At 39.4% G+C, this 12,935-nt stretch overlaps 1 protein-coding gene across 2 annotated transcripts; it reads right to left on the reverse strand.

Moving 5' to 3' along the window:
• Positions 1-1,692: 1,692 nt before the first annotated feature.
• Positions 1,693-9,224, reverse strand: LOC306965032 (microtubule-associated protein RP/EB family member 1-like). Of its 2 annotated transcripts, none has more exons than XM_079559245.1 (7): positions 9,058-9,224; positions 6,723-6,856; positions 5,269-5,414; positions 4,528-4,726; positions 4,102-4,205; positions 3,824-3,973; positions 1,693-2,629 (listed from the first exon to the last, which is right to left on the reverse strand). In XM_079559245.1, the coding sequence occupies exons 2-7, from the start codon at positions 6,841-6,843 to the stop codon at positions 2,576-2,578; spliced, it is 774 nt and encodes a 257-aa protein (XP_079415371.1). In that variant the 5' UTR covers positions 6,844-6,856; positions 9,058-9,224; the 3' UTR covers positions 1,693-2,575. The 2 variants fall into 2 exon arrangements, with proteins under 2 accessions (XP_079415371.1, XP_079415370.1); XM_079559244.1 differs by having other exon boundaries at positions 1,694-2,629; positions 6,723-6,853.
• Between the last annotated feature and the right edge of the window lie 3,711 nt (positions 9,225-12,935).

The raw sequence follows: 12,935 nt of genomic DNA on the forward strand, positions 1-12,935 counted from the left end.
CAGATATCAATTTGAACCTTTTGCTGTAGATCACCGGCATAAATGTGAGAAAAAAATACATTGCAAGTTTTCTGTTATTTTGTCTTTTCATATAAGAACAAGGTGTTTTATGCCTAAAAATGCCCCAAATTTCCCATCTTTTCGGCGACGAAATCTGAATAATGGATTGAGCTACATTCAAATTTATGATTTCATTTTATTGATAAATGAGTTACCAAGACTTTCTCAGAGGGGATTTAGGATTTCTTGTTTAGTTTTAAAATAAGCTGTTTTTAGTGGGAAAATGTGTAAAAAATGTCATTTTCGCCTTATTTTTTGACATTCAAAACTCAATAAATGGGGCTAAGGATTAAATAATAAAAAAACATTCTGAAAAAATCTTCCAAATATTGTTCAGTCCAAGGCTGGAAAATTTGAAGTCTTTAGGTCCGACTGACGTGGACATAGTGTCGCCACAATGACAGAAAAATGTGTTTTGAGAAAAAGGCCCTTGAAATTGCATTGTCCCATGTAAGTCTATGGGGGAACATTGAATCAGCGCAATATTTAAACATGTTATTGTGAAGATTAGGCATATTTTCTGTTTCCGGGTGAAAGCTTGTATGTTCAGAGATCAATTTGGCCCAAAACCTGAAAACTGAAAAAATTGAATTTTGCCTGTAGTGTCTCCCCTTAATGAGGGTCGAACTGTTAGCATTGGAGCAGCGTGAGCTACACGTCACACAAGGGCCGAGCCTAGAGTGAAGATCCCGCCCTTATGTCCTTTATAAGAACATGCCTCGTCAGAGCTGGGGAGGGAGGAGTGAGCAGAAGCTGTCCATTATATATACAGTCTATGGGTAATTCATGTGATGCAAGGTTAGTTATATTTAAAAAATTATCGACAGACATTTATATGGTTAGTCTGGCGTTTTAAGTGATTTGGCTCAGGTGCACTGTGCTTGGGTCAGACTGGCAACTAGTAGCCTGCTTTAAAAACAAAGGCATGCGCTAGCACCACTAAACTCTTCAAATACAAGGAATGCATGAATTAATAAATACAAATCTCCAGAAAACAACACCACTCTGGATAACTAGAAATATCCCTTTAATGTGTCTGACACTCTTGGTTTAATCCTTGTGTTTTATGCTCATCCATACAAACTTGAAGAAAGGAAACTGGATTATGTATATTATAAGAAAGTTATTTTAATTTATCAATATATCCCATCCCACTGGGGTAGCCACAGGCACCGAGCTGTAACACCGTAAAAAAAAAAAATGTAGGTAAAAAACAAAAAGCATCATCACATTGGGCCAATCTAAAACAGTACAGTCCATGTACCCCTGGCCTGTTTGAGGAATGGTTAAACCCACGAAAGTGCGCACCAGCACGGGAGACAAAATCTAAACTTTCGATAGCCTGTCGCGGCGGCCATTTAATGTGATGATCAAGTTCATATTTAGCATTTCTATTTACGCAAATGTACGTTGTTACACACATCCACATTTTCTGCGGCACCGCCAAAGCTTAAATTCTGCCTACACCACTGCGTCCCAGGCAACATGCATAACTCCAAAATCTCTGCAGAAACTCCCAACGTTGAAGCCTAAATATAAATGAAAAACAATAAAAGATTACTCATGATTCTGTGCCCACACACATCTGAAACTTGGGCCCAAAAATACTTCTTATTTTGTTTATTTTAACACATTAAAAGTTACATTACAAACATTCGCCCAAAATATGAAAACACATACAGTATAATAAAAAGAGTGAAGTTCAGATTAAGGCCATTGCAGAAGAGCAGTGTGCACTTTTGACAGGAAAAAAAAAATGCTTTCAATCAAAAAAACAGTTAATTTACTTTTATATTAAACACACAGTCGGAGTTTAAAATTGTTCAGTGGCAGTAGGTGACGACTGATAATAGGACACCGGTCTTGACATCCCCTATTTTTAGGCAATAAAAAAAGAAAAGAAAAAGGCAAACAATCACAGTGTACCATGACTAGTCTGGTGAGCCCAGTCAGTTCAAAGACTTAAGGACCACTGGTGTAGACAGTGCAAAGGATTACCCGCGTTCGGAAAGCTCGCTGGGAATCTTTTTTTTTTTCAAACAGACGAAGCCGTTTTGGAGCACTTTACATTGACCTTTTCTGGGGGAGAATTACTTTTTTGTTGTTGTTTCGTTTGGACAATCCCAGCCACGCTTGCACTCACACTCTCACTCACACACAAAAAAGAAATGTCATTTCGCTGCGTTATCAAACCGGAGTCCATTTCCAAAAAGAAAAAAAAAGCCGGGGTCTGGTCTCAGAGGTTAAGGCAAAGACATTAGATGTAGGAGAAGCCAGACTTGTGACCATTGTTATATCTAAAAACTGGATGTGGCCCGTTTTTTTTTTTTTTGCGTCGTTTTTTTTATGCTACAAATGAAGGCTAGCGAATAAGAGTCTGAACGGATTGAGGGTTTGGAGCGAGGGTGCACCGGTCAAGAAAGGATTTGAATTGTGTTGGGACAGTCCTCACTCGAGCCGTGTGTGAAAACGGGGCATACCGGGGAGGGGACAAAAAAAAAAAGTTGATATAACATTAATATTCCTCCTGCTCTTCTTGGCCCTCGTCTCCTGGTATGACAAAGCCCTCCTGGAAAAGAGAAAGATCAGTGTTGTAATCCTGCATTCAGTCAAACTTCTGATGTTATGTCAAAAAAAATGTCAAGAGAAGCTTCTGAAACTACTGCGGACACCTCAGCTCTATCATATCTAAGACTACTGTTCATTTAGCAGTGATATTTGCCATGACTTTCCGATGACAATGCACCAGCCTGGTTCAAAAGTCCAGTGTCCTATAGTGAGCAGAGTGACATTACTGCACAGGAATTTAACAAGGCACTGGCAGTTGTTAGCAGCCGGCCCATGGCTTCACCCATGTTCACATTCAGGATATGCAGTTACAAGGGAGATGCGACACGATCTTTGCAAATAATCACTTGAATCACCAACGCAGATATTTGAGGGCTTTTCCATCAAGACCTGCTTTAAAGACAAACTGTAGCTCTTTTGTTCTCATCATTTGTGTTTGATGGATTCTATTAGTCTTAGTTTTACATCATTATCTTAATTGGGTAATGAGATTTAAAATAAAAAAACTAGAATTTGAGAGGTATAAAGATCAAGTGGACATAGATACATACAGTGGGGAGAAGAACTGCTTTTTCACCTTCTACTACCTTGACAAATGCTGAATTAATGATGCATTTTCTGCCAAATAAAGATAGAGTAATGGAGAGGGGAAAAGTGGTTCAACAGCCCATAAATACATAAAGCACGGAGAATGCTAACCATGATGCTAACATTAGCTGCATGCTAACCGGCTAGCTTCAAGTGCCAGTTTTTTTTTTACTTATCCCGGAAAACTGTCTCCTTTTCTAATGCAAGAATGAGATAAAACATTTGTGTCACATTCATAACAAACTTCCTTCCCTCTCATTATCAAATGTTCATCAAATGGAGACATTTTGTCCAGCCCTACATTGGTACAGTAATGTCACATGGCAAATCTACCTCACCCTGTGCTCAAGGATCTATAATGAATCAGTTAAAAAGGTAAAAACTAAGTCAAACATGTATTTCAACATAGACCTTTTTGTAGGTTTTTATTTTTACTTATTTTTAATGTTGTGACTTAAAAGAACTCCATACAATTATACTGCACGTGTTCCCCAATGACCCTACCAACAAACTATGATTAATACTTATCCTTTCAAACTTCTAAAAAAAAAAACCCCACCATAGGCACTGTGTTATCTAAATATGAATTTGTCACGGCTGCACTCACGTCTGTTGCGTAGAGGATGTCCATGATCATGCGTATTGTGCCGTCGTCCTCTCCTTTTTCCTGACAAAGCACCTCGATTTTTCTCAGCTTATCAAAATAAAAGTCTCTCTCCTTCTCCATGTCGTCGATGGTTGTTTGCAGCTGATCCACCTGTAAAGAAAACAAAAAAAACAAAACAATGAAGTTTGGAACGTGTGACATTGATGTAATGGATATGCCTGCCCCTCCATTAAAAATCATCATGGTCACCAAAGTTTGATTTATGTGGACGTGCTGACCTTGACTTTCAGCACATCTCGATCCTCGTCTCCCCCCGCCGTTTTCCTTGCACCGGGGGAAGCCATTTTGGGGGCGACTTTGGCAACAGGTGGCCTCTGGGGAGCTAAGATACAGCAGCATTATTTTTCAGCATCATTCTCCACTTTAAGACAAGGGCGCCCTCTGCTGGCATTTTGAATAACTGCATTTAGTCACAGCAGGATATTTTTGAGATTATCTATCACTTTAAAAAAAACCAAGCAACATGAGGACCTTTAAACTGCTTTTTGACGTTTTAACCTTGATATTTTTGTAGCATTACTTGGAAAATACTCCTGGTACTACAGATGTTATAAAATGTATTTTCACAAAACACCAACAGAGGGCTAAATAAACCTCCACAACAAAGTAACAGCTCAGAAACCCCCAACATGTGAAGCACAAACCTTGACTGACGGCCTTTTTGGGGGGCTTGTTCAGCGCGGAGGCGGGGTTACCGGAAACGGGGGGTTCCTGGCCCTGTCGCGCACCCTCCGGGTCGTATTCTGCTCCGTCATAGTTGGCGTCGAAGAACTTCTTGAACCACTGCACGAACTCAAAGTTGTCCTGGAACTTGCCCTTTACCAGTTTGTCCACCGGGATATTCTTTAGAAGAGAGAAAGGAAAAAAAAAAGATCAGACTGAAGACAAGTGCTACAGAAGTGTTCATAGCGTCACTTTAGGGACTTGACTTTGGGGCTCTTTGACTGACAAGGCATTCAATTTGAAGCAATGTCTATGTAAAGAAAAGATTGTGAAGATTTAGAGAGGTAGCAGTGGGAATGTCATTATTAAACAGTAAAAACTTTCAGCTTGCGTCATGCTAGCAAATCGAGGGCGCCGTAATGAACACACTTAGAGCGCATAACTGCTCAGTATGGCCAGTCCTCTTTCCAAATGTGTAGGACAGTTTTGAGCTCCATGAAATAGAGAATCCCAGCTTTGATGAATAAAAACTGTAGTTTCCCTGGTGGCCCCGGCATTTTCCAAGATGACAATGTCAGGATTCATGGGGCTCAAATTTCTCATGTATCCGGAAAGTAATTCAGGACACATGAAACCAGACTGCTTCATGAAATACTAATTCTCATCATTTTTCAACTTTTACCATTATGTAACATCCTTTAAGCAACTTGTGCGGTGCTTACCTTATCAACCCCGATTTTTTTAAAGGCAACTTGTAAAAGCTTGAAGTTCTGGATGAACTCGTGCTCCAACTTGGCAGCAAACTTGACTTTCTTCAAAGGCAGTGAGTTGGGGAACAGCATGTCCATGAATTGACAGTAGGCAGCCCCTAAAAAGTAAAGCATGTGTTAGCAGGTCATACTGAACTTATGAAGAACACTTTTCTTATGTCGCGGACAGAAAAGGAGAGTGGACTTTTGGACACTACAAAACAAAAAGAGGACAGCACTTTCCCAAAACACTGTTTCCCCGAATCACATCATTGGTTTTTAATGATCACAATGAACATCACACAGTCATGCTGAATTTCTCCCGAGTTCACTTCATTTTATCAAACTGAACATAGTGTACCAAGTCTCCCACGATTCTGATGGCAACAAAAATAATGATGCACAACATTAGAAAATTGAAAAGTGAATCACTTTCAAAAATTGCTCTGCTCATTTCTGCGTCCAATAGATTTTTAAACTATTATTTTTCTGTCCCAATTATAATCATTCCCTTTTGATTTTTCTTTCTGCTGATTTTATGAAAAGTATTAATTCACACTAGAGTAAAGACTCTTGAAGTAGAGACCAAGTGGAGAACAACATCTAATCAAACGCACTGCTTCACTGCCTTGTGCAGCAAAGACAACTGCAACTGCAACTTCATTTATAAGACACTTTAAAAACAGCCAGGCACAAAGTACAAATACCTTAAAATATTTAAAACATATTTAAAACCGTTAAAGCTACACTCAAAGCAGATTTTAAAACGTCAACTTCTTAGGGTGGACCAAACGCCAACTTAAAAAGCAACGTTTTAAGAAGAGATTCAAAAACAGGTACAGACGGCCCCTGTCTTATAAACAAAGGCAAGTCATTCCACAACTTAGGTCCTGCCACTGCAAAAGCTTGAGACAAAGTGAGAGGGAAGTAATCTCATATCAGCGACTGTTCAAAAGATTAAAGTTTGCATGTCATGTGACTGGGAGACAGCTGCCCACTTCCGCAATGGGCTGGTTTGTGCAAATCCCAGCTTTGTTTGGCCAAAAACAAAAACTGCACATGGTTGGTGAACTGGCTTGTATCTAGCTTCTCATTGATGCCCAGCTCCTCTCGCTCCTCACAGACTCCGGGGCTATCCATCTTTATTTGGCGTTAGTGCACTCAATTTACAGGAGAGCCAGTGGGGTGTCCGCAGTAGAGTTGTATTTTGTCATTTGTTTTTGTTTTATTCTTTCCTTCACAGGGAGCAGTTACAGCATTGTTCACTTTTCAGCAAAACATGTGCAGAAGTCCACTTGGGGAGAAAAGCAGCAGCTTCGTAATGTAATAAACAGATCAATATGATTCTGTATAAATCATGTCAGCTGAAAATGATCTGTGGTCTTTATTGTGCACCATAAGAAAAGTAAATAGAAAGGAACAGGTACCTGAGCACAGCTGTTCTATTTTGGTGAAGTTCATATGCAGCGACTCGTTGATCCAGGTCAGCATGTCGTGGCGGCTCAGGTTGTCGCTGGTCACTGAGGTGGAGTACACGTTCACAGCCATGTTTGGTCACCTGCTTAAACAGAGGTGAGCAGTTAAGATCAGAGAGGTGCTTGGTAGGGAAAGCTATTTGACTTTCGGAAAAGGTGCACGGACAATAGAAATCATGTGCGTGTGGACTAGTGTAATAATAATAAAGTGCTCGACAACGATGTTTCCAGATTATACCATCAATTCCAAAAAAGATACACTCAAATGGTAAATGGTCTCAACTTGTAAAGCGCTTTTCCACCCACTCAAAGCGCTTTACAGCAGGACCCATTCACTCTCTCATTCATACACCAATGTACGCAGACACTGGTGGCAAGAAGGGTGAAGGGTCTCGCCCGAGGACACAACAACAATGTGCAGCTTAGGAGGCGTGATTCGAACCCCCAACCATCTCCACCGCTCTACCATCTGCGCCACTGTTGCCCGGGAGAAAGGAATTAGGGAAGGCCAATCCATAATGTCAGATGGAGGGCGGGGCTAATACAACTCAATGGGAGAAATACATTTTTTGTAAGAAATCTCCAAAGCGAAAATTAACAAATGTTTTTCCTCTTCAGTATTTGATCGTGATCGGATTCACAAACCTGTGATATTATTGTTATGTCTGAAAGTCCTTCCTATTGGCCAACATCACGCTCTTGTTTTTGAATATTGTCTCCACTTTTGGACGCCTTTATGAGGAAATAATTGGACATTGGTTTACGTGTGTGGAAAGAGGAGACAGTGAACTTTGAAACAGTTTTTGTTTCATGTGGATTCTTCCAGTGATGACTTAGATATTTGCCAAAAACGAAGAGAAAAATATCTGCAATTCGTGAGTTACCACAGTTACCACAATGGAATTTTCAGTTGCCCTCCACGTCAGTGTTAAACTATAGGCTCTTCAGAATGTTGTGATGTCACGTGAACGCAGCCTATTGTTACTAAAGTGGTTGACTTTGTAGTAGTCTACTCTTAAGAATATCTGACTTGGATATTTAACAAAACCATAGAGCCGTGTGTTGTTTTGTCACATGAGAGGTCAAACCGAGGCCTGACTTTCGGAACAAGGCATGACTACAGCTGCACAATATAGACAGCTTTCAGTTTAACTGGGCCATATAGTGATAAAAATCTAATAATGATTAGAGGTTGGCAAGGTTTGTCATAATTTTGCCTGCTTCCTGTCCTGACTTGTTAAACCGTAGATGTGCCCATGGGCTGTGCAATACAAGGGAAATACTCCCAAGACTCTCTTGAACATAGCGAATTTGTGATATTACTACATTTTAACAAACCGTTTCAACACAGTGTTACAATACCCAAGAACAAACATGGTAAGTATTAACAACACATATTAACCTCTTAACCGAGAGCATTTTCTCCAGTTCAGTTTTACCCAAATCTAAAAACTTACAGCCTAGTATAGGCCAGAGTGACGCCTCATTTGAAAGCTAAGACCTACAAAACTGAGCTTTTAGATTGGGATATGCTCAGTTCAGGTGGGCTTAAGAGGTTAAAATTGGTTGCTTTTTTTGTTAAGATGTGTTTATGTTTAGCGCTATTATTAGGTAAATACACTGTATTGAGCAAATTTAACCACCTTTTATATTCGATCAAATTGTGGCAAAAATAAAACTTGACAAAAAATACTGAAAACAGCTTAAAGAAGAAAATCTTGGCTGGAGCTAAACTTTTGCACATTAGTATCTGTTTAGGGCTGTATTAGAAGAGCATGTACAAATCTCTGTCAGATGGGCGTCCTCAGTCATTTTGCGACATGTTGTGGCTTCCTGCGACATAGAAAATGTGTAACCTGATAGTTGAGAATTTGACGATAGCTACATTAGTCCTCCCCAACCAGAATGAGTCACTAATCCGTCACTTGGTGCACACGCACGGCTAAAGTAGTGCAGGCAGTCTCCCGGGGAATGCGGAGTCTCCCCGCCCTGAACTGCTCCTGCCTGGTACACTAGCCTCGGTCGGCTAACGTTAGCACACATAGCGACTGTGACGTACAAACTTTTAAATTAGCGTTTTGGCTGGACACTGTGGCGTTTAAACCGGCGTCTGCGCTGCGTATTGTCCAGGGGCATAAACGGGTGCACTGTTTTATTCATAATTAGCAAAATAATGGAAGATACACCACTTTAAAGAGTGCTGAAAGACCGGCTAACAGGACTGGACCGTGCTAGCTAACCGCCGTTTCGCACGCCGTAAATGGGTTGGAGACGTTTTTTAGCTTACCTGATATTAACTTGTCTGCGGGACTTGGGGCTTGCCTGGTGTCTTGTCGTATCGGCGTTTCAACAAAAGGCCACTGAAACCTGTCGGTGTATTCGCTGCTTCTGCTTTTTTTCTAGACTTCTTTTTGGCACTTCACGATCAGTTACCGGCAGCGGAAGGAGCGGCGCGCTGACGTCACACGTATAGGCTCGACGTAATAGGCATGACACACACACGCGCACAAAAACGTATTCAGGACAATCACGCGTTTTATTATTTAGTAACCGCTTATCCCCACACCTGAACATAGTACTTTTCTCCAGTTTGGTTTCACCCAAATCTAAAAGCTTCTTGAAAAAAAGCGATTAAAACGAGGATAAGAATGCGATTAAGAAAATGACAAAAGAGCGACAAAAACGTGCCGGTAAACGCAACAATAATTTTAAAAAAATCAACAAAAACACAACAAAAACGTGACGAAAAACGAAAAAAAAACGAAAACCCCGCAACATGTGAATTAGCCCAGAAATTACAGAGAAAATAGCAATAAACTAAAACTAGAAATTTGCATTTTGGCATTTACTATAGTTAGACCGTGGAATTTTCAGCTGCCCTCCATAAGTAACACTCCACCTCAATTTTAAAGAGGGGGTATTATGCTTTTTTCAATCACATAGCACCAGTCTATAGCACACTACAATGATGACGCAACCTTCTGTTGGTCTGTAAATGCAGTAAATTAGAATAACTGCCTTGTATAAAATTGCTCTCTCAAAATGGCTGTAGCAAATGTCTTGAAATAGGCCCCTGTCTCTTTAAGAACCTCTGACCCTTTCCGACACGCCCCCTCCACACGCTGTCTGTGGCATCAGTGGGGAGGGGGTTCTGCTGAGGAGCAGTGGTTGGTTACTCGGCTGGTGACGAAAGCTCGGAGGCGTCTCCAGGAGGCGGGGGCGTTCCTAGGAGGACTCAGGCAAACCTATCCCTAAAATGGCTGCCATCAGAGTTTTTACAGATTACTCAAAAATACGTGAATGTGCCAAGGCAACACTTCAGGCATGTTATCAATGAGGGAATGACATAATAACATGATGTAAAGCTTGAAAAAGTCGATTTTGCATAATACCCCCCCTTTAAACTATCTAGTTCAGGACTGTGATCTCATTGCTAAGCAACATGGGATTTGCAGCAATAATAAGCTAATGGAGATTTTAAAAGTTAAAGTATGTAAGTAATTGTTAACATTAGATCAGTTGGACACTTCAGTAGTAATGGGCTAAATGAGCCGAGGTATCGACACATGTATCGACACATCAAGCACAGTGTGTTAGATGTATTTATCAGTAGTGACTCAACAGCTAACAGAGTTGTTCCATGGCTTTTCTCTCCAATTTTTATACAGTTTTCAGCTAATGTAGCTGTAGTCTACAGAAAATGGCAACAGCCACAAACATGGCGGATCTCCATGGTAACAGAAGGTGTCACGTGAACGCAACCCCCTACTTTGGGAACCACTGGACTAAAGGAAGCAAAATAGGACATCTAAATAACTTAGGTCCTCATCCAAACAGATTCTTTCTGATTTTTCACTGCAAAAATATATGCATAATTATCATTTTATTTCAGTGAAGCAGCAATTTTCAATGAAGAAATGTTGGGCAGAAAAGTAATTTTTATTTGAGCTTTTTTTAAGCTGACAGGAAGTGACATAAAGGTAAAGTTCCAGAGCAGTTTGACTCATTTCCCATTGACTTAACATGCGCGGCAACAGTTTACAATTGTTTGCCTTCATCTATGTCACTTCCTGTTGGTGTCTAATAAGAAAGTGAAACTATGAACATCACCAAAGCCGCCAAACTCAAGAAAGCTGAGTACAATCTTTTGCAAAATCTTAAATATAATTGTGCTATGCTTGTACTATGTTTTAGCAAAAAATTGTGACTCATGTGTCATAGGCACTTTAAGTTCTGCATCTTCAATAACAGTTTGAGAAACATAACCACTCACATCCACAGTTAAGATTTAGTTTTATTTCATATTCAAGAGTACTTTTTCAGTTCCAATGACAGTTCCAATCTCCCAAAACAATATATACACATTAGGAAGAATAGATTAGTCATGACTTATGTTGGCTCATGTGCAAAGGAGGTTGTGCGTGATTCAGTATGAGCACCGTATACAGTAAAACAGGGAAAGTTTAACATTTCACTTTTCCAAAATTCCAGAAATGCCAAGTTTTCTGCACATTCACAAAGTCAATATAAAGAAAAACAAAATGCAGTAAAGGTAATAAAACTGGACTTTCTCCTCGACAAATTATCATGTTTTTGTCATGATTGTTTTAACGTTATTTATCACAAAATCCTAAAAATCCAAAGATTATATTTGGTTAAGAAAAGTATTTAAAAAAAAAGAAATAAAAGTGGCAAAGAGCACACAATTGCAACAAAAAGTACAAATTATGTAAACAAACATAAAAAAAAACAAAGGTAAAACAAAAAACGTATAGCAGCGACTGCCTGAAAATAATTTCTCTCTTACCAGTCAGTGATGTATAATCCATCATTTGAAGTGGTTAAAATTAAAATTGTGCCACACTTTTCCTATTGTCTTCTATGGTCACAGGTTGCATTTTACACGCTGTTCAAGCTTTTTACAATTTAAAAATACAAAATCTAAAAAAAAGAAAGAAAGTATTCCTATCGCATGAAGCAAAAGTCACAAAGATTTACACAAAAATATGACACGGTTCAGTTTAAACCATGAATTTCCTAATGCAGTCCCATTTTTGAGATTGTTTTTGGTGGAGATTTTGTATTTTTTTTTCTTGTCTTGTTTTGACAGAAGTTGATGAGAAAAAACTGTAATATATGATTTTTTGTTTAAATTTAAAGTAACATACTTTTGCAGTTTTCCCTCATACTGTGCTGCCCTAGTTATAAAACATAAAACACAACTTTTAAAAGCCAATCTTAATTACATTTCTGAATTTAAAAACGCACATAATTCATTGCTGCTAAGTAATATTGCACACTGGTGGTTAATGGTTGGTAGCAGCGCTGTGGAAAATACAAAAGAGGCAGTCTTTTCCATTGACAATGCAAAGTGTCTGTAGTGGCAGCAGTGAATTCGCAGTGGACTTGAGAAACATATGTCACTTAGGCCATGGCTGTGTAGAGGACAGAGCGCCCAGTGTGCGCTGAGCGGAGAGTCACCAAAGCATGTCTGCCTCTTCCGTGCAAAAAGAGGCCAATTGTGCTTTATACAACATTCTTATATAAAACAGTCATACATGGTGTTTAAAGTAATAGTCATCTATAGGGCTGTAGTATACAAATTACAATCAGAAAGTATTAAGGTTACCATCTGTGAAGAGTCCTGACTCTATTGCAGTTCATACCACTGAAGGCGAGAGACACTGCAGGTGAATGAAAAAATGTACACAGCTTTTGGCTCATGTTATGCATTAAAATGGCCAAAATGGTTAGTTTAAATTTATGGTTTTATTTTTATGGCATATTAATTAAAAGATTATTTTCAGAGGGGAATTTGGATCTTGATCAGTCAGAACTTTGGGGGGTTCAAAGGTCAATAAATGGGTGATTCCTTTGAAAAAAAAAAACTTAATATATTGTAATATGTCCAAGAATAGACATTTTGGAGTCTGTAGCTACTAAAGTGGATATTTTGTTATAAGACTTGAATGATTCATTTTGAGAAAATGGGGCCTAAAGTTTTATTTGCACATTCCTGTATATTTCTCATGTGTTGAAATGACCATATTTGGACGACAGCGTCATCTCGGCCGCCCTTTGCAAAAAACACGGATACAAACTATGTCAATATTTGTGAATGAATACGAGTGGGAAACCGGCCATTGCGACAGGATGCTGTAGTTC

This window comes from Gobius niger, assembly GCF_951799975.1.
Source record: "Gobius niger genome assembly, chromosome: 6".
NCBI classification, from domain to species: domain Eukaryota; kingdom Metazoa; phylum Chordata; class Actinopteri; order Gobiiformes; family Gobiidae; genus Gobius; species Gobius niger.

Bases quoted from the DNA above. Each gene is read 5' to 3' on its own strand.
- LOC306965032 (XM_079559245.1), bottom strand. From the start codon at position 6,843: ATGGCTGTGAACGTGTACTCCACCTCAGTGACCAGCGACAACCTGAGC. The intron at 4,206-4,527 runs GTTTGTGCTTCA...GCTGTATCTTAG, and splicing joins CAAAAAGGCCGTCAGTCAAG to CTCCCCAGAGGCCACCTGTT. The intron at 2,630-3,823 runs GTGAGTGCAGCC...TCTCTTTTCCAG, and splicing joins ACATCCTCTACGCAACAGAC to GAGGGCTTTGTCATACCAGG.